This window comes from Ammodytes marinus, assembly GCF_949987685.1.
Source record: "Ammodytes marinus genome assembly, chromosome: 5".
In the NCBI taxonomy this organism is placed as follows: domain Eukaryota; kingdom Metazoa; phylum Chordata; class Actinopteri; order Uranoscopiformes; family Ammodytidae; genus Ammodytes; species Ammodytes marinus.
Window position 1 is genome coordinate 24,098,891 of NC_137234.1, and position 26,886 is coordinate 24,125,776.

The window sequence follows — 26,886 nt, forward strand, 5'->3', positions numbered from 1 at the left end:
TTTGAGCCGAGCAATATGATTTGGAACTAGCACGTCAAACCACTAGTACACTGACTTGGACAAATTGGCAGAAGTGATCAAGGCTTTGATTTCAGCCATCCCTATGCCACGAGCAGACATGATCTCGTCTGCCTGACTTGACCGCCTATATAAGCACGTCTGCAGTGTGTGTCTCGCTGCCCACGTTATATGTTGATCTCCTGTCTGTTTTGGTGAATGTCTCAGGCATGGGTGACAGACTTGCCAGCTGGTTAAGCTGGTAGACGGAGTGACTGCATGCTAGAATGTGTCACGTCTGTCTGCATCTCTGCCTTAAGTTTGGATTTACCCACAACAGCTAGTAGTGAGCTCTCTGTGACCCACATATTTCCTCTGGGCTAGTTGTTGACAATGGACAGTATGGTAACAGAGTGGGAGGGTGCCACGGCATCATTCTGAAGGGCAGAGATTGTATACTTTTCAAGGAAGTGTCCCTTGTAAGAAACCATTTCTGCTGCCAAGATGCAACATTAATTTCCCATTTTCAGAATATTATTTAGAGATTCCTTTTAAAATCTGATTTGAATGAATACTCAAGTCTGACAGAGCAAAGCTGAAACATGCCTGAGGGGTTGGGTCACTGTCTGTCCACTGGCTGCTGTAGGTCTGGCCTAATACTGTCTGACTGTCAGTCCACTACCCTAATAGGGCTGGAGAGACTTGAGGGGCTCCCTCTCTCCTTTCTTCTTCCCCCCCTATGCATCTTCTCTCTGGGCTGTCTTCGTGGCTAGAGAGCATCACTGTATGACAGACACCCATCATTTTTGCAGATTGCAAATCCTTCCCGGCACTCATTTCCCTTTGACAAGAGAGGCGGAAGGGACAGGATATGAGTGCATGTGTGTGTGTGTGTGTGTGTGTGTGTGTGTGTGTACGTGGGTGGGTGTTGATGGAAGGGAGGCATCCATCTTGCATTGTTGTGCCCAGCCCACCCTCTCCGTCTTTCTCTGCCTTCTCTCCTCTTCCATCTCCACCCATTTGTGAGAGGTCTGTCCCTTTGACCCCTATACCAGGCGATGGGGGTTGGGGGTATGGAGGACCCGCTGTTTGCGGGTGGAAATGAGATGCATTGCTTATAGGATCGGGAGCATTGCCGGAGAATAATAAAAAACCCAGGAAATAAGTAATTACCAGCTGTTGAACGAGGAAGAACCGCATAGACGTCTAAACGAACAACTAAGCTGCTGCACTGTAGCTGCCCTCATTGTTTGTTTTTTTGTGTTTGTAAGCATTGCTAATGGAAGCTCTGCTGCGAAGAGAGGGAGAGAGGGAAGCGAGCGGGCGGGTGGAAAAGGGCACCACACTGCTTCTCTTTGGTGGACTGAAGGGGAGGGGGGGGGGAGTCTCCATGGCAGTAAATGTGCTGTGTGTTGCCTGGCCAATAAAGTATGTGTTTGATGTTGCCTAACAGTCAATCTGATATGTTATCTTACACGGGCTGTGAACGCAGTCATCTGAAAAGCAGCTTGTGTGTAATGACACAGGGAGAGATTGCCATGTGAGAGAATGTGTGGCATATCCTGTGCGCTAATATTGACCGTGCCACGCTGTGACATGTGCCATGTGCCATGTGTGCCACGGTGACAGCGGTGGCTTCCTGCCCACTTAATATTTCATTATATAAAATGCCTCAAAGAAGAGGGAGGAGTTAAATGTGAGATGGTGAGACTGGGAGAGGGCACACACTGACAACCTCTGAATGTACATATGCTGTGTATGTTGGCTCTCAGTTACAGTTTACTCCGTCTCTGAGGCTGCTGACCTATACTGTACTTGAACTTGTTTTTAATCAGCATGATCCTACTTGCAGCTGTCACCCATCTATATCATTCACCTGCTGTGACGCATTTGAATTGATGTTATCACAACCTCTGTTAAAGTGGAGATGCTAATGCGCATCTGCAAATGTCACTATTGCTTTTTGCATCATTATGACCGTCCCATGCTTTCCAGTGAGACATTCTTTGAAACTTCCATCCCTCCCTGTGCAGTAAACATCCCTCTTTCTTTCTTTCTTTCTTTCTTTCTTTCTTTCTTTCTTTCTTTCTTTCTTTCTTTCTTTCTTTCTTTCTTTCCTTCCTTGTAAATGCATTGCTATAGATTCCCAGGGAATACTAACACTTTAACTGGTGAAACAGTGCAGCCTTGTCGGAGCTTAAGCTGTGCCTTTTTTTCTGAGAGCGAGGGAAATAAAACGCGAGCGGGAGGCCTGTTTTCAGGACCTTGAGCGCCAGGAATGTCGTCCATGCTTGGGCAGTGAGACAACATTTCTCAAGGACTCCGTGTAACAGTTTGCCTTGTCCAGATATCCCCCCTCCCCATTTATAACCCTGAACCACCTGGAACAACCAGTCTTTACATTTTGAATGCCATCAGTCTCTGCCTACATAAATGTGCATTTACATGGCTTGGCTTGCGCACTGTGAGACAATTTCCGATGTGATGAGAGCAGATGGAGCAGTAGGGAAGGTTATGTACATGTGTGTGTGTGTTTGCGGTTTTGTGTATGCGCATGTGTGTGTGTATGTGTGTGTGCGCGTGTGTGCCTTGGGTTGAGGCGGGTTCCTACGAGCCACAGGTGCACGGTAGGGGATTTCACTCTGCACACTGATTTCACAGTCAGCGACCACCGTGCAATATACGGAGGAAAGTGTTTCTCCATGGTGCATCTTCAAAGAGGCCGTGGAGGAACGTTTGAGGGCATGAATATGTAGATGCCATTCCCCCAGGGGAGGAAGGGAGTCATTCACAGCACCAACCCCGAGGATTTCACATTAGGCAAGGGCAAAGTGCGGGACAGAGAGAGGGGAAGGGAGGAAGCGGAAAGAAGAAAATGGAGATAGTAGGGAGAAAAGTTAATGGCGGGCCCATTTCTCATGAAGTGCTTTTTCCTGTAACCACTGGTCAGTGAAGTGCACCGCCGCAGCCCTATGTCATAACCTGTGCTCTCAACATGCCCAGTATGAGATCTTATTTGCTAGTATACATGCTACTCGTATGACTGTCTACCTATTGAATAAAACATACTTACATAAGGGCTGATGATGATGTCTGTGAAATGGAAGGGAAAGAGATCTAAACCCATTACCATAGGCTGGCTAACCCATATGTGTGTGTGTGTGTGTGCGGTGTGCATTTATGTTTATGTGTGTGTGTGTGTGTGTGTGTGTCTATGCTGTGGGGTTCCAGGGATCCATCAGTCTCCCGTCTGGAGCCAAGCTAAGGGAAGGTCAGCCTGATGGATACATACTGACATGCACACAGCCTGTGATGTCAGCGGTGTGTGCGTCTGTGCGAGTGTGCCTGCGTGTGTCTTTGTGTGTGTGTGTGTGTGTGTGTGTGTGTGTGTGTGTGTGTGTGTGTGGGCTGGCAGGCGAGCCAAGCGCAGGCACGGTTCAACAGAGCAGAGGGCGGACAGGCGAGCGGGGAGGGAGTGCTATAGCCTGGCCTCTGCGCCCTACTTTTTTTGAGGGGTTTGAAGGGGGTTTAGCTGGCAGCGGGGCCTGTACAGATGGGGTGGATGGTGAGGTGCATAGAGCGGTTGGCTAGGCTGGCGGAGTGTGGGGGGGTGAAGGGACTGAGGTGTAGGGGTGGGCTGGGGAGCGCAGAATGAAAGGCTCCATTCATGAATCGTGCCATCTCTGGCTCCCAAGGGGACTGGGGGCTCATCAATGACCAGGCCAGCTGGGAGGATGTCAGCATGCAGACTCTCTCTCTCTTGTCTCTCTCTCTCTCTCTCTCTCTCTCCCTCTCTCTCTCTCTCTCTCCCCCTTTCCATCCTTCCCTCCCTTTTTCTCCCTTTTGTCAAAGGCCAGTGCTGTTAGAGCCCACTAGGCCTAACACTGAGGCCTCTCATGCGGTCGGGTCGCCATTGAAAACGTAGAGAAAGCCTCTGGCTAGCCGGTGGTCTGACTGCACATGGTCTGTACTGTATGTGACATCTATGGTCTGCTTAGTGAGAAGCTCTACACCACCCTCTGTCTGTGTGTGGTCACCATGCCAACTGGAGATGAGCGAGGTGGGGTGCACCTTAAAGGGTGATTGATGGATTGGCAGTGTCAGCTGAATGTAGCATGCTCAGTGCCCAGTTCTGAAGATCTACCAGGTGACAAGAATGCTGTTTTTAGATATGCGGCTAGTGTTGTGTGTTCTATGCAGAGCAATGTGATCCCCTGATTTTCTTCCAGCACCACAACAAGGTTCACATGTTTGGCTACGATTAAAAATACTCTCAACAACCCTTATCCTCATGAAAAAAATTGGTTAAGACTTCAACTTCGAAAGATCCTCCGCGGTTTTACCGTATGCTGAGTGCTAATTAGAAAAGTTTTGCATGCAAACACGCTGTGCTAACCAAAAACTAAAATGGGACCGGTAAATGCATGCTGCTTGTGTTCTTGTTCACCTTCAAAAGAGATCAACCATGGCTTCCTTCTTATTTGATATGAAAAACTGAACTTGTCATATTTGCATGTGTTGTCAATCTCTTGTGCTCTACTAAGGAAAGGCGGGGAGGGGTGCACAGGAAAGGAGCAAGGTCTGTGAGCTGCTCATATGTGTGTGTTGTTTATCACTGCCAGCGAAAGGCCTGAATCAGCAACAGCAGCTGTGGGGTGCTTTGCATGCGACGGCAGCGGTGCATACATTGGTAGTGGCAGATTTGCATTTGTGGTTTCATATCATGAGCAACGTTGTTACTCCCTCTTTGTTCCTTTCACCCTTCCTTTACTCTCTCTCTCTCTCCATCTCTCTCTCTCTCTCAGCATCTCTGTCTTTCTCTGAACGGGAGGATCTTTCTGTGAGAGGTAGAGAGGAGCCATGAGGAAAAAAAGGCTAAAGTAGAGCACTGGAGCATAACCCAGGCAGGTTCAGGCTGAAAGGGATCCAAGCATAACATCAACACTAGCAAATCCCTCCATCAGACACAAGGCCAAGGTCCATGTGGTCATGGCACACAAGCTATTCACACATGTGTAGCAACATTGTGCTAAAGGTAAAAGACCCAGCGCTAATTACGCCCCTACTGAAAGCAGGTTCTGTTTTGGTTGGCTGTTATGAAAGACACCTTTCTTTGATGTCCAGTGTGGCAGCGGGTCAGCCCCACTTGAGCTCTGCTGGCAGTTTTTTTGCCGGTTTGTGAGCTAGCATGAATTAGCGTTGGTGATTGGCACTGGAAGTCACTTAGGTCAGTTTCTGAAAGGGGGGGGGGGGCGCAAGGAGAAAGCTGAGGGTCCTGTGGTCTGCACCGGAGTCACCGTGATCTGAAGGACCATCTTATGAATGGGTTTCCTGCTGCTTTCATCTCCACAATGCATTTTGATGGAGGAGAATTTCTTCGCAGCTGAGCCAAAATAACAGCCTCCAATTTTCGCAGCGTGCAGCGTGGCTCATACATATTTTTGGTTTCTCACAGTCAGATGAGATTTTTGGAGAGCTCATACTCATGCAAATGCAGGAGTATATATTTTGTGTTCTTGTGTACATATACGTATGTGAATCCCATTTAGATGCCAATTGTGTCACGGAACTGCTGGGCCAAAAGTGTGGCTGGGCTGCAGTATATTGGTTTCAGTAAATTGTATTAAAAAAAAGAAGAAACTACTGTGATTATGATGGAGTACAAACAATGGTATTTCAATATAGAACATAAGCCGGGCGAGCTGTTTGTGTGAAAGAACTGTATTTCCGTAGTTCTGTGTGTGTGTGTGTGTGTGTGTGTGTGTGTGTGTGTGTCTCAATTGAAACTGTTGAGAAGTGATTTGATTTGATGCCATTATCCTAAGACTTTAGACTGAGCTAGACTCCAAAGCAATAATAGGAGGGTTGGTATGTGTTTGTTTATGAACATTTCCTCAAGTTTGATTGAGAAAGATAAAAAGGTGGGGGCGCCCTTAGCTCAGTTGGTAGGGCGTCCCCCCATGGGCCTCGGCCAGCAGTGGACCCGGGTTCGATTCCAGCCCGCGGTCGTACTCTGCATGTCACTCCCCTCTCTGCCCCATTTCAACTCTGTCTCTACACTATCAATAAAGCACAAAAAATGCCAAAAGAATATCTCAAAAAGATATATATATATATATATATATATATATATAAAGGTACACAACCCCCTATTCCTATTAGTTTCAAATATAACTTTGCTTGTAATATAACGTGCTTGCCTCTCTGAATGGTGTTGTCCCTCTCCCTTATGTCCACATGGGAACCACCAGCCATTCTAACAGGCTGTTAGTGGACGACCATGCTTCTGACCCCTGTCCTGGTGTCCATCTCTACTTTTTCCCCTATATACCTTTTCAGTAGCCCTTGCCGTTATGTCTGCTATCGCCTCCTAGCTGGCTCCTTTTATGTCTCTTTGGCAGCCCCTTGATAGACGTCTGTGCTCATTGTGTGTGAAGGTGTCCTTGTGTTGCTTTGTAATGGTGCCCTAAGATACTGTTGCTAGAGTGTTGTCCTGGTTGTCTGTTCCAACCGCTGCCCTCCAGACCCCAATAACCACCTTTCTGTGACAGCTAGGAACTCTTCACTGAGCGAGGCATATCGCTCCCCCCTCATTTGCTTTACGTATGTCTGTCTGCCTCTCTCTTTACCTCTATTCGACTCGTTCCGGTTTGATTTTTCTTATACAGTTGTTTCATAGTCCATCCGCTCTGTATTGTCTGCTTTTCTATATTAGACGTATCTCAATGAATAGCCTGTTTTTTTTCTTCCATTTTTGCCTTCTTGAGCAGTAAATAGATGGCTACAGTTAGTATTTTTTAATTTTTTATAAGTATGTACGGTATGTTCATTCACCCCATCGCCCTCTCTAAAGTGCTATAAAGTCTCATAGCATCCCCCCATGCTGTGTTCCACATTCTTTGTTTCCCTGGTACCTACAGTTCCAGCGGGACCAAGGCCAGGCCCCCTTGTTTCTTTCTCCCCCCGCGACCGAAATCCCAGCGCCAGAGCCCGCCAAAGGCTTAGGGGGTAACGCTAGCCTAGTTACCATGGTCACACACAGCAATCAGCGTTGTGAACTCGGCTATGGAAGAGAAACTTTCCCCAGATCAGCCTTAAGCTCCTGTGATCCTTGTGTTGTCGAGCTGTTAATATGTTGTTAATTGATAGCGAGGGGATCTCGGTTTCAGTAGTCCGGTCTAGATTGAAGCCGTAGATAGGACGCGAGCTCTGTCGCTTTCTGTTTGTGTCAGCTGAGCCGGAGACCAATTTCAATATCAAAGTGACAAAAATTTCACCAATAGGTAACATGTGAGACTAAAAAACGTAACCCCCCCCCCCCCCCCCTTACGGCCATGAAAGCCAGAATAACCCTCTTGAAAGTGCTTTGGATTGTTACTGTGTTCTCGGGTTATTTTAAGCCCCCGTCAGAAATGTGAGCTGGCAGGGAGTGTATTAATCTTTCTGACAGGATATAAAACATGTTGAATGGAAGTTGGAAATTGTTTTAGACTGCAATGCTCCTCGAATAACTGAAACAATAAGCCTAACCTTTTCATCAAATCACAGATATTTATCTCTCTTCTACCTTGTGAAATTGTATATTTGTGTGGCCCTGTGTAGGGGCATCAGATGTAGCCTACTAAAAGACTGGCTAAAGCTTATGGCATGCTTTACAAAGAATATTTATGTTTTGGTCCTATTTTTACGGCATAATTGCGTCCACGTTGCGCTGTGGCTGTGGACCAGGAAACCACCGCACACATACACATGCATGGTAATCAATCAGGTTATCTGCAAGGTGGCACCTTGGAAATGGTCTAAACAAGTGATATGAAAAGGAAACCCCTATTGACTTCAACTTTCAAGGCCACTTTGAGCTGGTCAGTGTTAAGAAAACATAAACAGCCTTCAGATGTTGAAGATTAATTGCACTGTTGTCTGTCTCGCTGTGGAACGGCGGGCAGCAGTGTGCTTGCATGCAAATATGTCTACTTCTAAGTGTGTTTGTGTGTGTATGTTGTCTAATTAAACCCGCATTTTTGTTTGGGAATGTGGAAAGTCTCCTCTCTTACATATGCAGCAGCCTAGATTATTCCAAATTAAACTAAATACCTTCATATCCTTTAATCAATTTAAACAAACTATCTTAAATCTGCCAAACTCTACCTGTAACTGTTTTAATTAGGCTATATTGTACTTTCACCCATTTAATTTCATTTTAATTGCTGCCACTCTTCACCACTATGTAAATGTTTCAATTGTTTTTTGTTTTTTGTTTTTTCTTCTCTTCACCTGTTGTTGTGTATTTGATGTATTTGCATTGAATATTGTGTATGCATTGTTGTTTTTCCTTGGAATTTGTTTGAACTTGACGTCATTGAAAACGAGGGTCACCCCTCAATTGGTCTCTCAAGGATAAATAAAAGTTAAATGAAAATGAAATTAATTCCCTCTTCAGACCTGTGCTTGGTTGAGCTCATATAGGAAGTGTGAAAAGAAAGAAACTCCTCACAAAGCTTTTGGAGATATGTGTTTGTATTGACAATGACAATGTAGTCATGTCACAATTACAGTGTGTGAGTATTAAGTGTCTTTTTCAGTTGAAGCGGAATTCCACTATAACAGCAGTTCTGCTCAGTTTGGTCGAAATGTTTTGTGTAAGTGCAAATTTTGGCAAAAGAGAATTACGTCTGATTCTAACCACACTGTATTTTTTCTTTCTATCTACAGGGCTCCAGAGATCATCCTTGGCCTGCCGTTCTGCGAGGCCATTGACATGTGGTCCCTGGGCTGTGTGATAGCCGAGCTCTTCTTAGGATGGCCCCTCTACCCTGGGGCATCAGAATACGATCAGGTAACACATAATGGTTGTATATACGTACCTTCAAAATGTCTCCTGAACAACTCCTGATCATGATTGCTTTGGTGCTCTAGCATACTTACGTATCATATTTCAAGTGCAGGTAGGTTTTCTGTGTCTGCATTTCTGCGTGTTCTCTCACCATGTGTGTGTTTGTGTTTGTGTGTGTGTGTGTGTGTGTGTGTGTGTGTGTGTGTGTGTGTGTGTGTGTGTGTTTTTGGGGGGGATTGCTATTCCAACCCCCCTGACAGCCCCTGATGATTCTTGCGCTACCTCCCTGTTTATCTGAACAGATGCCACAGAGCCACTTGTCCAATTAGCGCAGCCCCTGTGCTCCAGAGCAAGACGTCGCCACGTTTCCCCACTCTCTCTCTTATCAGTCAGAACGAGGCACAGTGGGGACACAAAACCTTGAGCGCGCTCCATCACCGAACAAGCGTGCCTGATTTTTTTTCACAAACGCTCGAAAAAAAAAACTTAGCAGCGTCTCATTTGCAAGTCTCCAAATCAATCTGATGGCTGTTGAGCTGAGGGCCATGTTTGCATATTTCTAGCCAGATAAGTCCGGAATAGTTCATGTCGGCCTAGATTCTTATACTTATGGTTGGATCCTGCATAATAACGTTCTCACAATGCATTTTTCATCATCTTATTTGTGACTTGCAGATCCGGTACATCTCACAGACACAGGGGCTGCCTGCGGAGTATCTGTTGAGCGCGGGGACAAAAACCACCAGGTTCTTCAACAGAGAGACTGACTCCACCTATCCACTCTGGAGACTTAAGGTACGGCTTACATGTTACAAATGAATCACACACACGCACGCACGCACGCACGCACGCACGCATACACACACACACACACACACACACACACACACACACACACACACACACACACACACACACACACACACACAGGATGCTAGGATATTTCCAGAAATGCTTGGTACACTTTGTGAGGCAGTGACGACCCGATTCTTTCTGTAAACAAAGTGTGAGCAGGGTAATGAGAGCAAAATTGATCCGTGCTAAAGGATTTGGCTAATGGAAACCCAGCCTGATGAGATTCAGCTCAGAGGGTGTTTTCCCTGACGTCCTTTTCCACTGTTCCTCTATGTAGGCCCCTCGATAAGTTCAATAGGGTGAACTCATGTCTGCTCTTGACTGTATCGGACTATGCGAATACCGATCCATCTCTGCAGGGTATGGCAATTTTTTTTACCATTTGTGCACCTGCCTGTGCCTAGGATTGATCTCTTTTGTAGAGTTAATTTGTTCCTAATACATCCCTGTAACATACCACACTGACACCAGCTGATGATAAGGATTGGCCTATGAAGATACAGTATACGATATCATAGAGTGCATGCTTTCAAGTCAGTTGCCCATGGGCCTTTTAGCAGTCAGGTAAAAGTTGCGCAATGATTTCATGTTTTTGCTGAAATGTAAAAAAAAAAAAAAAATTCAGTCCCCCCTTGAAAAACGTTACGACCTATGATGACTTATGAGGCCTTCAAAAAACATTGTGGGGGGGGGGGGGGGGGGGGGTTCTGACTTGCTAAAGATAAGAGTTGACTTGACAGCGCCACTGAATTGAACGCACAGGGACAGATTATGAGCTCACACTCTACACCACAGGCTGTATCTCCTCATCATTTTCTAGTGTCTTTGGTATGTGGAAAATCAAACGTCAAGGCATCCTGTCCCCAGTTTCTTTCCACTCAGCGAGGAGAGATTACTCAGCTTTTAATTTGACCTTGCCATGTGTTTTCCATGCAAAAAGGCTGCTGCGTTGCTTTGCCGACTGCGATTCAACATATCATGTGTTCGCTCAGGAAGTTTCTACAGTCAACACGGATCAGTTTTGTGTAAATTTTGCATCCTTTGAAAAAGAATGACGACGTGTGTTTATGCGCGTCTGTGCTTTTACGTCAATGTGTGTGTCCGTCTGAAACATGTGTGTGTGTTTGGTGCAGTTTAGATTCTGTATATTGTCTCAGCGATATAGTGTATAGCCCTCCACATGTTATGTCTCCCCTCACCCTCCCCTTTGGCTGTTAGAGAGAGTGTTTGTGTGCTACCCCAGGGTTGCTCAGAGGGCAAGTCGAGTCCTGTTGCACACCGACAACAAGAGGGCTTGTAATGAGCCAAATGTAAATAGTGCGTTTCCAGAGGGGAAGTGTGACGGGGTTTTGTTTTTTTCAGAGTGAACATCTGCTTCTTGTCCCGCAGACTCAAGAGGACCACGAGGGTGAAACGGCGATCAAGTCGAAGGAGGCCCGCAAGTACATCTTCAACTGCTTGGATGATATGGCGCAGGTATGCCGTTTTTTTCCAGTATTGCAAACAATAAAAACCCCACTTTTCCCCAGTTGTTCCCACACATCGGGCCAATAGATAAATTGTTTCGCTTTTTGCTCCGTCTTTCGCTCCGAATCACACCCACCTGTCTCATATTTGAAGACTTCTCAACTGACAGGGGTTCAGTTTGATCCATCGCATCCCAAAGGATTATCAATCAAATATTTGAAATCCCTTAAAATATTTATTCCTGACAACTAGGCCTGATCTCCAGATGCACTGGTAGCCCTGCTGCTGCTGCTGCTGCTATATAGAGTTGACCAGAGTGAAATGAAAGCAGCTGTTTCGCTGCAAAGCCCCTTCTCAACACTGCCTCTGCTCTTCATTTGGCTTTAACCGCTATCTAATGAGTTACAGACATTTGAGCCCAACATGTGGCGGTTCTGCTTAACGTCTTTCGATACTGTATGTACGGTTTGCTTTTCTTATTTAAGCCGGAGTGAGTGTTGTGGCTATGGCTTCACTTGTGTACATCTATAGTGGACGTACACGTTTTCAGATTTCATGACTTTGGTTTCCTTTGCAACCGTGCCTGTCACCTGTGGGAATCTGTTGTGTCAAGGAGATCTTAGATAAAGGAAGTGACTTATATAGCGGACGTATGTATGGGAAAAGACACTGCTACATGAACATGGCCACATGGCTAATGTTACGTTTTCCCTCTGTGACTCAGAGTAAATACATCCCTCCACGGTGGGAAAGTTCACATGCTGCCATGACATTTTGATATGACGTGCCTGACAGTGAGACGATAGTGAGTGTTGTTTTGTTCGCCCCTTTCGCTTGGGCCAAATACTGCTTCTGCTGGCAGATATGGCAGCGCTGATGGAAAATTACAATGTTCTTCCCAGGGACCATAAGAAAAATGTGTGACAGTGCTCCCTTTCTCATCACTGCACCCTCGATCCTGCCTCTGATAATGACTATAGCCAAGAGATAAGAGTTAAGCAGGTGAATTATCTAGTTTGGAATCGGGCCATCTTGGTGCTCACAACCGGCAGCAGCCTCTAAAAAACTGGCCATGTGGATACATAACACATGTAGTGACTTAAGTGATAGAGACAATTATGGTTGTCCAGTAGCGCCTAGGGGCCGCTGTCAGGCCTGTCTGGAATAACATGCAGTTTGGCTGGGACGAGATAGTATCGCTGCCTGGGCTTGTTGGATTTACAGTTACTGTACCCCATACAAACACACACGCACAAACTTGCACAAACACACACGCACAAACTTGCACACACACACACACACACACACACACACACACATACACACACACACACACACACACACACACACACACACACACACACACACACACACACACACACACACACACACACACACACTTCACACACACTTCACACACACTACACACACATGCAGCTTAGAGTTTAATGAAACCAACCTGCACTGGTATGATATCCCCTGGGTCATCTCTGTCTCCATATACGCTTCAAGCTGCCAGTGTCCCATCTTCCTCTCGCTGTTGCAGCCGGACTTGGCTTACTAGGAAAACATAGAGGAGATACAGCAGAGAGGCTGCAGAGAGCCTAATGTGGGAGAGAAGCTGCCTATTTTGCCCCCCCCCCCCACACATCTCTCTATCCGCGACTGTATAAACAAGTCAGCATTGTGGACATCTGCGTCTGCGTGTATAATGGATGATATAGCTGAAGGCACTGAAAGACAGAGGGTCCGGGTGCCAGGAAGAGATAATCAACCTCCCCTTTTTTCAGTGGTGGGAAATGTGGGGAGGCTTTAGTCACAAGTATATCTAATTTGAGCAAATCAAGAGACCAACTTACAGCAAATTCAGCAGGGACCCCGCTCCAGGCCCTGATGTAGTAGACGGCAGGAAAAGGGCCGGCGCTGCTCTGAAAAAAGAGGGATTCGCTTTGATCTGCAATCCTTCAATATCTTGTTGGACACACGAGTGAAGCCATGGCAGTATGGAGGAACAGCATGGTCTCCACGTTATCTTTATTTTATCACAATCTTTCCCCCTTTCCTCTACAACTCTTCCCTACTGAGAAACAACGTGTTTTTTTTAGGGGGGATCTGCACATGTTGTATGTAGTAGCACTGTGCGGGAGACAGGCCTACATCCTCCGCATCTCCCGAGGCGTAGCCCGATCTGTCTCACCGCTCGACATCTGCCTTCCCCTGCCCTCACTCCAGAGACGGGATGTCAGCGCTCCTCATGGCACAGATGTGGCTCCGTAAACAGCCGTTGACATGCTACACACGCACGGCTGGCCGTGTTAGTTGAAGCCCCCTTGTCTTTATGTTTTTTTTAGTGATAATTTTTATTTTCTATTCAAATTATAAAAAGGAAAAAGGCTGCCTTTTGCTGTCATTAAAGCTATAGTGCCTAACATTTTCATTTAAATGAATGTCGGTTACATTCAAGCCATCGCCAAACAAGGTGACTCAAACTTCATTTGGCCTATCAGCTCTCCAGAACTCTCTCTGTGTTTCTCAGTATGGCAGTATTTACAAACTGGTGTGGCCCACTGACACTGGCGCAGGAGCTACAAAATCCCAAGAAGCACCCAAACAAAATGTCAGTTGTTGATTATACTGTACCTACAGCAGAAAGTAAAACATCCATATGTGATCACCGAAGGCTTACCTAATGTAAATGAGCGGACATAATACCTTATGGGGGCAACATAAGTTTACGCACTGTACCTTTAAAAGACAATGACGATTAAAAATATTTGTTCTATTAATTAAAGAGATGAATAAAGGAATACTGTATGAATTGACATATCTTAAAAAATATTTTCCCATCCGTGGGCTTCGTCTCAGTCTGATCATTGTTGCACACCTCAGCCAACTCCCACCTGCTTTTCAATGTGCAACCCATATGTACATTTCCCAAAGTCATCTCTTCCACTGGCAGAGGACAATGTGATTATTTCTCACCTCATTCTGCAGATTATTCCTTTATCGCAGCCAGCGGAGATGGCAAGCAGGGAGGAATGGTAACAGAGCCTGAATAACCTGCATAGAGGAAGAGAATTGAATCAGATTCGCTGTGTTGACTGGCAGCACATCTGATAGCCTCTGGAGCAGGCCTACAGATAAGCGCTGCATCTTTATTAAAAAAAAGAAGAGGAAAAAAAAACAGTACTGCTACCTCACAATAAACAAGGCTGCCTGTCTCCCGTTTGCCACTGTCCCTTTCTCTGCCTCTCGCACTGCCTTGACAATGTGCTTGTTCGCTTGAGCCCAGAGTAGAGATATTGTGACCTATTGTTCCACTTTTCTCATTTGTCACCCCACAAGAGAAACTTAAAAATCAAAACCCTGGTCCCCAGAATCCTTCCCCACTCCCCCCTCCTTAACAAATCAATCATTTCTAATTTAGCCTTTTCGTCTGCAGAAATCTGCAATGTCCAGTTTTTACCCACTACCTAAGCTGCAAAGTTTAACACACACCATGTCCCAAGTCAGCTTCCCAGAACTGCCTCCAAACACATTTAGATTAAGTGTGTCTCGTGTCAACTCTTTCAGAAGAACTCGCAAAATGGTGTCCTTTGTGAAGTGTTTTTTTTTAAATTACTACCCAATGGCAGCATTTATTGGGTTTCGTGTTTTTTTTTTGTTTTGTTTTCACATCTTTGGAATAGATAAAGATCTCGGCGAAGGCGCCAGGGGGATATTTCAAAAGGGTGCTATAAATACCAGTGCAAATGTTTATAATGTCACCAAGGTGCAAGGTTATCATGGGGGCTCTGTGACACACACACACACACACACACACACACACACACACATACGCTGACACCCTAACTGAGGAGGCCTTGTGAGTATTAATAGGCCTTTGCATGGGAATGAGCTGTGGGGGGCTTTTTTCTTTTTGTCTGTAGTCTGTAGAAAACACCAGCAGTCCTTGAACACTTGGGGCGTCCATTGAATGAGTGCTTGAAAATGTAAAAGATTCTCATTAGTTTTCTTGTATGGTGCTTTTCCAGGTGAACATGACGTCAGACTTGGAGGGGAGCGACATGCTGTCGGAGAAGGCCGATCGGAGGGAGTTCATCGACTTGTTAACCAAGATGCTCACCATCGACGCGGACAAGAGGATCACGCCAATAGAAACGCTCAACCACCCCTTTGTCACCATGTCACATCTCCTCGATTTCCCTCACAGCACACAGTACGAGCGTGGCAATACAACAAGGCCCTGTTGTCATTGTTGTTTATATAATTATCATTTTGAACAGTGTGAAATAAACATTGCCATTGTCATAGAAGTCACATTGCTCATTGCTTCTCTGTTTGTCCGTTACAGCGTGAAGTCATGCTTCCAAAACATGGAGATCTGTAAGCGCCGTGTCAACATGTATGACACAGTCAACCAGAGCAAGACGCCCTTTATCACCCACGTGGCCCCCAGCACCTCCACCAACCTCACCATGACCTTCAACAACCAGCTCAACACTGTGCACAGCCAGGTAACGCTGACTAAAAAAACACACATTCTCACTCAGCATGCTTGCCAGGCCACCAATATAGCCAACGTATTTACGCTGTCGGTCGGATGCAGAAATCGGAATGGTATTAGCTCTGGTTTACAGCAATTCCATGGTGGCTTCCAATGAAATGATGATGGAAACAATGACATGGGAAGTTTAATTGAACGTTTTTGAAAAGTGCAGGAAACAATAAAAGTCTCGCCGACCTCTAAAATGAACGAATTCCGACAAAGCATAAAAAAATTATTCTTCACCTGAACGACCAATTAGGGAAATATGTACTGTGTGTGCATAAATATATGTATACGCATAATGCATATGTATCACAATGGATAATTAACGCCGAGCTGAAAGCCTCCGGCAACAATCTGACAGATGCACCTTGCTTACATAGCCAGTCAAACGCTGTCTTTACGGAATAATAGTATTTTAAACAGCCAGCTGTCAGTTGTTGAACAGCTTCACAGCCCATGAGTGGCTGTTTGTCTCTTTGTTCCACGTTTTTTTTTTTTGCTGTCCCTTCTTCCTGTCTATCTGCACGTTTCCATGCTTACCGGCCGCCTGCCTTTTCTGCCTTCGCCGCATGTATATCTGTCTGCCTGAGTTTTCCGTCCGTGTGCCCCAGGTCCTGTGGGATTGTCACAAAGTGCTGATTACACACATGACAAGCCCCCACTTCCTGCTTGCCTTGCATTCTGGGGGCTTTCAGGGGCCTTAAGAATCCCTTTACCAGGCTTCCTCCTCTCACTCCTCCTGTCCTCCTCTGTCTTCTGTTCCTCTCCTCCCATTTCCCTGAGTTGAGCCCTGTGGTGCTTTACCGCTTGGTTTTTCCGTACGGCCCCGTGAATCGAAACTGCTGACTTTTGGCTTATGCCGGAATCACCCAGCGTCAGGTTGCAAGGTTTTCTCAAGATTGTGCTAAGTTACAACTCCTGCTCTGTCCCTCCCTCCCCTTTCCCCTCCACCCATCTCTTCAGTAAACAGTGTTCATTATCACACACTATATGGGGGTCGGCCCACAATGTGTGGCATGCATGCGACAAAAAAAAAACCCTGTCTTGCTGTATGATTTAAATGAATTAACATTCCCTCGGCTTGTCTATTCTGCGCCATGCTTTCCAGGGCTTATAGACAGACTTAAGATAGTGATTTATTCAGCGCCGTTCTTTGGCAAGGCTGGAATGCATCTTTGGCTTATATTTTTGCTGCTTGCGTATGATGAATGCCACGGTGCCATATTGATTACGCTTTCCTCCCCTGGTGTTCATCGAACACGCTAAAGAGAGCAAATGAAAAATGAAAGCGGCTGTCTCTGTATTTCCCTCCGCCCCTACGTCGTACACTTAATGAAAGGGCTAAAATTAGACAACGTATCGCGGTGCAAACACTTCATACGAGCTGAGCAAACAGTGTCTTCTTAAAAGCATTTGTTTGTATCTGGGTATGTTCCCAGGCACAGTCTTAGTATTCCACATGTCTTATTAATGGTCGAGACGTGCTTAAATCATTATAGAATGAGGGTCGGCTGTGAAGTATTACTCCTGTCAGGCTTATTGATTAATTCTGAGGCGAGATAGTGAAGCTGTGACAAGAAATGTCAAATTTTTTGCTCCAGCTCACTGTATTGGCTCGTATTGATTTCGTAACAATTACATCCAAAAATACTTCCCCTTGTGTGTTAAACACTCATGGTGTAAGCGTCTCAATAAGGAAGATCTTCATATTGCCCTGTGATTTATTGTTGTTTGCAGGGTTGTTTGCCAGTACACACTGTATAACGTTACGAAAAGACCCAAACACTTCAGTCTAATAAGTGTGCTGCAGTGGCATTTTGCTCGTTGATAGTGGATTGTTCGATGAATTGTAGAATTGATTGCGTCTCTCCTCACAGTCTTTCTCTCTCCCCTAATTAATCAAATCAACAGTTTGCATATTTTAAGCCACGAGCAAATCAGCCGTCCAATTTTCCTTCTTCTTCTTCTTCTTTCTTTGTCTCTCATCAATAATGGATGCGCCGCCATCCATCTTCCCTCGATCTGGTGGTTGTTTTCGCGTCTTTATTAAACAGACAAACATAATTTTGTTGGAATAGTTGTTTTCCTCATGCCTGCTGTGCCTGTCCAACCTTTCCCTTTCTCGGAGCACTTCCACTTCCCTGTCATTCTCCTCACGTCCTCATCACCTCCACTCTCATGACTTTTATTTTGGTCCCATCATTTAGGCCACCAACCTGGCTCCCTCCAACAACAATGCCACCCTTTCCTTTACAAGTCCTGATGTCTCCATACTAAACTACCAATCTGCACTCTACCAGCCCTCCGCTGCCTCCATGGCGGCCGTGGCCCAGAGGAGCATGCAGCCGCTGCAGCCTGTGGCGCCTCAGCTCTGCGCCGCCCGGCCCGACCCCTTCCAGCAGGCGCTAATCGTCTGCCCACCCGGCTTCCAAGGTATGTTAGGCCTGTGTGTCAGTCAGTATGTGTTAGGATGAACGGATAGAGTGGGATTTGTAGTCTTTTGTGCAAAAAAACAAGATCTCATTCATAGCCACATCATGCAATAGAACTGACTATGGTATGCGGTAGTAGTAGCCTACGTAGAGTAGTCGGTTTTAGTTATATACTGTACTTTCCTGTCAATTTTGTTTCGCAGATTTGGCACAGCAACCCCCATAGGCAGTGTCTATTGTCCCGTACAAATGGTGATTCAGTGTCAACTTGATGAGGCAATTAATTATTTGAAAGGAAATTTGATATCTCTGTGTAAGGCTTACTCACCCCTCTTTTGTCTCCTCTGTGTTTGCTCTAAAGAATCATTCAATTTGTTTATTTATTCTTTCAGTGCCATGGGTGAAACAAAATCCCTTTATTAGAAGCTGTTTCCATGCTATTGCCATGGCTACTGTTTTTGTTTTTCCAAGTAGTGTGGCTGTATTTCCGAACATAGCAAAAGCGTTCTGTTGAATGCATGCAGATACAAATAAGTGTGCAAATATGATCTTTTATCTGATCTCTTCATTTCGCAGATGGCACGATGTTGTTTATGAGTGACAGATATGGAGAATATAGCTGTCATCTCATTTGTTGACATCCTATGTGCATTTGCTTAATCTGTGCACAGGGCTGCAGGCGTCGCCTTCCAAGCACACCAGTTACTCTGTGCGGATGGAGAATGCCGTTCCCATAGTGACCCAGGCCCCTGGTGCCCAGCCTCTTCAGATCCAACCTGGCCTGCTCACACAGGTAAGGAAAGATTTGAGTACCACTACGGAGAAGGAACTAGCAGTTTTTCAGGTCTTAACAGCAACACAGGGCATTTGCTGGAACTGCACACGTTGGAACAAAGCTCTTTGCATCCCTTTTTTCATAAGCCTGCCTTCACTTAGAATAGTATCCATCGATGGAAGCTGGAAATCACTCAATGTTCGTGACCCTGCCCCTGCTGGCAGCTGTTTCACTTGAGCACACTCAGGCCAAGCTCTCCTGTGCATTGCTCTCTGCCTATCTCTCTCTTTCTCTCTCCCTCTCGCTCCCCCTCTCCCTGCTCTCTCTCTGTCTCTGCTCTCCTGGAGGCTGAGGCTGCCATGGTCTGATGCACACAAAGGCAGGAGCCTTTCACACAGTGAGGGCCTTCACTAGAGCCTGCACAGTGGAGCCCCAGCTATTGCTGCTAGTAGGCAGTTGTTGGAAGTAACAGAGAGTGACTGTGCATCACTCAGTCTCTGCGCGCACACACACACACACACACACACACGCACACACACACTGTAGACCACTTCCATCGCCACACCACCTCTTTCCCTATGGAAATTTCCATGAAGGCTTTAAATATCCCTGAGAATCCAGGGAGTTTGAAGCACTCCCTTATCTCCAGTTAATCATGCAGTAGGCAGGCAGGCAGAAATGCTTTGTGTGTGTGTGCCTTTGTGCGTGTGTATGCACGCACGCTTGTGTTTCTGTGGTGGGTTAGACTGTCAGATACCAAATGGTGATTAGCTCCCGGGCAGCTTCCAAGTCAGGCGCTCCAAATTACAGGCCTCAGAGGATCCTAGGAGGTCAGGGGAAAGCTTTGGATGAGGATTTGCATGACCAGAGAATTCATCACAACATCACTAGATCCATTTGATATGAATATGATGACAGGATCTGCCTGTGGCTAAATGTAAATAAAAAACATCCACGTCTTAATAAGGAAAATGCAAATCACATGAAAACGATGCATCTAGTGTTGGATCACACATTAAACTGCCACGCTCTGCAGGTATTCGCCTCTGTCTGCAGCACACATTGTTAAACAAAGACAGGCAATAGTTAACGAAAGCAGATGGTTTTATATAGGCCAGCGAGCAGCACACCTAATAACTGGGTGTGTGGCGTGCATGTTTATTCTTTTACTGTGGGAGGTCCCCTGGGCTTGGCTGGGTCGTTGTTTGCCTCTTGGTTGCATTCCCCCCACCTGTGCCTCCAGCCCGACCACTGCTCACTGTAAATTGGCCATGCACCTTTTTTTGCCCACCTCGGACCTATGTAAAGTTTAGCCCTGAGCTCCCTGGGTGTGCGAAGAGGGGGCAGTAGTGAAGGAGGCTCCACACAGCGAGGCAGGGGAAAGCAGCAGGACCTTTATCTGGAGCAGGAATGCAGAAAATGTGGAAACAATTGGGGAGTGAGAGCCAGGGCTCTCAAAGCCCCGAGGTGACAAAGGGTTTTTCACCCGGGGAGTGTAGGTCGAGGTGGGAGGCAGTGTGGGCCACTGATAGCGATTGGTATATAGGAGAAAGAAAAACGGCCTCTTAACTGGGTTACCATTTCAGGGCAGACAGCCTGGTAACAAAACGCAGACGCCTTGTGTGAGAGAGGCATGTAGAGTGCCAGGAATGGAGAGATAGAGCAGAGCAGGAGATGGATGGATGTATTAGAGTCTCTTAATGGCATGTTGATAAAAGGCCTTGGATGTGGTTCTTAGATGTAAAGACCATCACCAGCTCCACAATGTCCCATTAGAGATGTCAGTCATCTAGTGTGCAGACAATGGGAGGTCTGGCTGGCCAGCAGCACTTCAACCACAGGCTGGCTTGGTTTGGACCTTACAACATGCCTCATACAAAAACAATTTAACTTCCATAGGCCTGCAGCCAGACTACATAAGAGAACAGCTGCTTTGTGCACATACATAATGGGAAGAGACAGAGCAAAGCAAACAAGTGAATACAAAGAGAGAGGTTAAGATAGTTAAGTTAAGAGATAAAGGTAAAAATAAAGTTACTGAACCATGTGCACAGATAATCTGCTTTGCATTTTGTGTGGTGCCTCTCACTCCCTCTCCTCTTTCTCCTCTGTCTCTCTCTCTCTCTCTCTCTCTCTCTCTCTGTCTCTCTCTCTGTTCTTCTGTTTAAATGTGTGTGTGCTGCAGCACATACTGATGTTATTGTAAATAGATGTGCAAATGTATTAAAGGAACAATTCATTAGCCCTGACATTAAAGTGCTAATCAATAGAGCTGCATTAAACTATTAGGGTTACACACACAGTAACATGCTCGGGCGTGCACGCACGCACACTCATCTTGGCACATCTCGGGGCATATTATGCCTAATGCCCCTCCTGTTCTGCATCAGAAATACAAAGTAGCCTCTTTTACAGCAGCTTGAATAGGCCTACCAATTTAATTAGAACATAGGCTGATTTGACTCAAGTCAAACGCATAATCGCACTAACACGCAGATGCACTCGCTCATACGCACACAGACAAAGAAGGGAGCTGCTGTACATTTTTATTAAGTCCTGGTCTTATCTCGTTTGTCGATGGACGTCTCCTTGAAGCTGGTGGGGTTCATTTCGCTTCGCGTGCCCGGCTTGCTCGTTTAAAACCAGCTGTTGTGCACGTTTGAAAACACACTGTAATTTATCACAGCGCTCTCCTAAACCTATACCAGACAAGTTCAATGAGTTCCCTTTGCTGATGCATTTATAATGTGTAAATAATTAAATTATGCAAAAATGAATATGAATCAATTTAATCATGGGTACCTCTGCGGTCCCATGACAGCCTTCATAAAAATGACATTAATAAAACGCTTAGATGGGATGTTTTGTTAATATGGCAAGCTGGCTGTTCTATAATATCTCCACTTCTCCTCTTCTCCCCCCTCTTTGTTGTGTCTTGTCCTACCTCAGCAGGCCTGGCCCAGCGGCACCCAGCAGATCCTGCTGCCTCCTGCCTGGCAGCAGCTCACCCACACCTCAGTCCAGCATGCCACTGTCATCCCAGACTCCATGAGTAGCACACAGCCTCTCGCCAACTGGAGGTGAGCAACACTGCTGCATCACTTCCATCAGCTTCCAGCCTTCGCAGATGTTGGAGAGCATTTATTGACGTCTGACTAATGACTATTGTCGCCCACAGTTTTTGCGGGTCCACAGTCCTTCACACAAGGATGGATAAATGAATATTTAAATGGTTGAATTGATGTGTCAATTCAAAAGCTTCAAAAAACAAAGCACTTTGCGAAATCAAGTTTGTACAGGGGAAAAGACTGTGTAGTTCGGGGCGGATAAATTGATTTCAAAAAGGCCAACGTTGGTTTTTATGGCTTTTCATAGGTCAAAACGTGCTATAGGAAGCTGGCAAGGCATGAGACTGATTGACCGAGGAGCCTGTACCTCCCTGACAGCTTGTCCTTTATCTGCCATGAATCACAGGCCCCACGTGAACACTGCTGCTTTTATAAGAGCAGCTTTACCTCAGGGAGACGGGATATATGTGCATGTAGACACATCAAGTCGAGTATAGCCTGTCACTGCGATGACTGGATAAATGGATAGATAGATGGCGGAGGCAATTTGCAGCGAGATAAGGAGGATGCAGGTATATAATGTGTATGTGTGGGGGGCTGCTGGGACCGAGTGTACACCAATTCATTCTGAGCTGTCCATCTGTGACCAGACAGCCCCCTTCCCACGTCTCACCCTCCCATCCTGTCCAGTGGCAGCTCTCTTGTCCTCTGAGAGACGATTGGGAAAGTGTCGCACTTCCTCTGCAGAGCTATCCCTCCACAGCTGCTGGTGTCAGCTCCTCTGCCCTCCCTCTTTGCTCTCTCCCACACTTGTTCCCTCTCCTACTTTTTGTCCTCTTCTTCAGAAAAGTTAGCTGCTGCCACCTGCTGGCTTCTGTGAGATGTACCTATGCTACCTTTCCCCCCCCCCCCCCCCCCCTTCTCCTGACATAGTCCCTGCGTTCCAAATCGCATACTCTAAAAAAAGTATAAACTAAGCATACAATAGGAACACAATTGGGACATACTTTTACGTATTTATTTTATCATAACAATGTGCCTTGAGCTGATCCTCTTGCTTATATATCCGTTGTATTGCTGGTTGTTTTTACTCGGAGGCTCTGTGGATGTGACAAAACGTTCGAAGCGCAGTGGATTGTGGGTCAGAATCGCCCCCAAAAAGCATGCTGATTTCCACACTAAAAATGACTATCATTAGTATTAGTATTCTTAAGCATGCTACATTTGAATACATGCATTGGGTCATCCTAAATCTTTTTATACCATACTAAATAGCAGGGAAGTATAGGTATTGGAATGCAGCCATAATGTTTTCTTTGCAGTATTTTATGCTTTCCTTTTCAACTTGCATGTTTCTTACTGTTGTGTTTTGTTGTATTACAGGAATCCCCATCCTCATGGCAGCCATTATAACCCCATCATGCAGCAGCCGGCCTTGCTGGCTGGCCACGTCACACTCCCATCTAACCAGACACTCAACGTGGGAGTGGCACATGTTATGAGGCAGCCCTCGACCAATAACAACTCCTCCTCCAAAAAGAACAAACAGCACCAGATGTCTGGCAGGTACTATTACTGTAACACTCAGATAACTCTTCAATGTTCTCTTCAGCATCTCTGTGTTTTGCCCTCAATGTAACACTTTCCTAGCCTGGAAATCCAGACCCACATCTAGAATGATGTAGGGTCTGGCGATGAGCAATAGACCTTACCAACTCAAGGGCGGCAACAACGCATGCATTTCAAATACCACTGCACGCAATTGGGTAGCACTACGACTTATCAGAGCAATGAACAAGGTGGCGTATACAGCCCCATTCATTTAGCCAACAGGGTAAATTAAGTATTTGCCGTGGTCGGTCGGAAAAAACAGAAAATTCATCTTTCTTGCTGATGAAATATTTGAGTGCCGTCTTCCAAATCGTTGAGTGTCGAGGCCAGCGCCGTTTCGAACAACAATGTATCCGCATCCATTTTTGTTGTTTACTATCACAAGTCCGAAGGCACATGCGCAGCGCTGTCGTCATCCGGTTACGCCCGCCCCATATCGTGCCTAGACCAGTTTAGCGGTGGGTCTGGATGCTCGATGATGTTTTGTGCCCCAAACGGAGCTTTCAAGGCAGTGCTGGCTGGAAGGCACTATCCCTAACTAACCCTAACCTTAACCCTAACTGTTGTGCCCCCAACAGTGTCTTCCAGGCAGCGCTGCCTTGAAGGCTCCGTTGGGGGCACAAAACACCAAACACCGGTCTGAATTTCCAGGGTAACACTTTCCCCCTCCCTCTCTCTCTCTCTCCCTCTCTCTCTCTCTCTCTCTCTCTCCCTCTCTCCCTCTCTCTCCCTCTCTCTCTCTCTCTACCATAGGAACATGTCGGCCTACGAGGTGTCGTCGTCTCAGGTGGTGCTGTCCCCGCAGCGCTCCAAGCGGGTGAAGGAGAACACGCCCCCACGTTGCGCGGTGCTACAGAACGGCTCGTCCAGCCACTGCCCCCCCCTGCCTCAGGGCTGTGGGGGAGGCGGCGGCGGTGGTGGTGGTGGGGGGTGGGGCGGGTCGGGCGAATCAGAGCACCAGGCCTCCAGCACCACACGAGACCACCAGCACCAGCCGCACCACGTACCCAGACAGACCATCGTCATCCCGGACACGCCCAGCCCCGCCGTCAGCATCATCACCATCAGCAGCGACACGGACGAGGAGGACGACCACAAACATAACAAAAGGTCAGTTCTTCTGGGTTTGAAAAAAAAAGGGATTAAAGCTATAGTGAGTAACTTTTTCCAAATAAAATGAATGTCAGTTTACATTCGAGCCATTGTCACCAATGAGTTGACACAAAGTCGATTAGGCGTAGAAGCTCCACACAACTCTCTTCTGTGTTTCTCAGTGTAGCGTACACAGCGTTTACAAATTGGTGTACTGAAACACAATGCAAGCAAGCACACGGAAGGAAGAAAAGGAAAGCTAGCTAGCAATTGTAGCAACAGATGTATAGGCTGAAGGAGAATGTAAGTGAAAACATTTAAACAGCCAGCACATATAACATTATTCTATTGATGGGTTAGAGTTTAACCAAGTCACTGGAGTGCATTTGTCAGTAACATTCCTCTCTGGCCCCCCTTCTGTTTCCCTCAGTTCATCTTCAAAGCAGCGGAAGAATGTCATCAGTTGTGTGACGGTCCATGATTCCCCAGACTCCGACTGTTCCAGCAACAACAGCCCCTATGCTATGGAGTCCAAACATCACAACAACAACAGCTACGACACAAAAACAACCATACTGGACAACTACAACAATGGCAACCCCCGCACCATCATCATTCCCCCTCTCAAAACACAGAACAGTGAGGTCCTGAATGAGTGTGAACGCCTGATGCCAGGTACGGGACTATGACGGATTTATTTCCTAACCCTTAAAACGCTAGCTCATACATTAGCTAGCCTAGAAGCTATATGTTGCTAGGTATTAAAGTTGCTATTTTTGTAATTAACCAAACTTGTATCCTCTCCTTTGCAGATGCAATGAACCATCAGAATTCTGCTTACAAGTTCAAATCCACCAATGGAGTGTTGTCTGGCAATAATCACCTACCAGGGGGCATGACTGGAGGCGGGTCCTATCGACAACAGCGCTCAGGGCCACACCCTCTCCAGCAGCAGCCTCTCAATCTCAGCCAGGTATGATGAGCCATATGTTTTGTGTTTTAGAGGAATAGTTTGACATTAACACTTTTTTCAGATCTATACGACCTTTCGTATCTGTGCAACAAAATTAAAGCAAGCAATAGCATGCAGTTAGCGTAGCTTAACACAAGAACTGGAAACAAAATCTGCCTACCCTCACCTTTAAATCTCAATAAAACACTCTAAATGTAGTTTGGTTAATCAGTACAAAAGGATAGTTATTTCTCCCTATTAACATGTTTGTGCTAAGCTAAGCTAACTAGCTGTATCTTCAAATGTTCTGTATGGACATGACAATGATATTGGTCTTCGCGTCTAACTCTCTATAAGCGAATAAGGGCATTCACAAACATTTTAAAACTATCTCTGTAAGGTCAATGATGCATTTGTGACATTATCAAATAGTTTTTTGGAAGGGGTTTTCATACCGTTTGTTCCATCTACTAAAACAACTGACTTTCCATCATCTTCTCCTCCCCCAGGCCCAGCAGCACATGGTGGCCGAGCGGAACGGGGGCCACCGGCGGCAGCAGGCCTACATCACGCCCACCATGGCCACCCAGGCGCCCTACACCTTCCACCACAGCAGCCCCTCTCATACCACCTCGCACGTCCACCACCCACACCTGGCCGCCACGCACCTGCCAACCAGCCAGGCCCATCTCTACGCCTACGCCACGCCAGCCACCCTGGGCTCCACCGGCACCGTGGCACACCTGGTCCAGGGCTCGGCCCGTCACCACCATCACGCGGTCCAGCACGGCAGCTACCCGCCCAGCATCGTCCACCACCACCACCACCAGGTCCCCGTCAGCATGGGCCACCGCGTGCTGCCGTCGCCCACAATGCACCACAGCCATCAGTACCAGGCCCAGTTTGCCCACCATCAGGCCTACATCAGCGCCTCGCCCGCCTCCACCACCGTCTACACTGGATACCCGCTGAGCCCCACCAAGGTCAACCAGTACCCTTACCTCTAGAGAGAACTGACATTAGACTGACTGACTGACACTGGAGAGCCTGACACCTGCTCTGCTGCTTTTTTCCACACATCCCCGACCACCCAACCAGTCCCCCCCCCCCCCCCCCGAGCCCCTCGTCTTTGACCCTCCTCTCCTCGAAAACCTCAGACATATAAACAGAGACAGAGGAACATGCAATCCTCATCGAAAACTGTCACTTATAACTTGAAGATGTAACGACAGAGAGAAAAAAGGAGAAGAAA

General features: G+C 46.5%; 1 protein-coding gene across 1 annotated transcript in view; it reads left to right on the forward strand.

Moving 5' to 3' along the window:
- hipk2 (homeodomain interacting protein kinase 2) overlaps positions 1-26,641 on the forward strand; it is a gene marked incomplete at its 3' end in the record, with an annotated part of 69,570 nt that extends 42,929 nt beyond the window's left edge. Inside the window, exons 3-15 of the mRNA XM_080027509.1 lie at positions 8,710-8,833; positions 9,506-9,625; positions 11,075-11,161; positions 15,187-15,371; positions 15,507-15,669; positions 17,912-18,137; positions 18,808-18,929; positions 21,861-21,991; positions 23,363-23,545; positions 24,344-24,700; positions 25,113-25,357; positions 25,495-25,655; positions 26,144-26,641. Coding sequence (XP_079883635.1) covers positions 8,710-8,833; positions 9,506-9,625; positions 11,075-11,161; positions 15,187-15,371; positions 15,507-15,669; positions 17,912-18,137; positions 18,808-18,929; positions 21,861-21,991; positions 23,363-23,545; positions 24,344-24,700; positions 25,113-25,357; positions 25,495-25,655; positions 26,144-26,641 — 2,602 coding nt within the window. The remainder of the gene's footprint in view (positions 1-8,709; positions 8,834-9,505; positions 9,626-11,074; positions 11,162-15,186; positions 15,372-15,506; positions 15,670-17,911; positions 18,138-18,807; positions 18,930-21,860; positions 21,992-23,362; positions 23,546-24,343; positions 24,701-25,112; positions 25,358-25,494; positions 25,656-26,143) is intronic.
- Between the last annotated feature and the right edge of the window lie 245 nt (positions 26,642-26,886).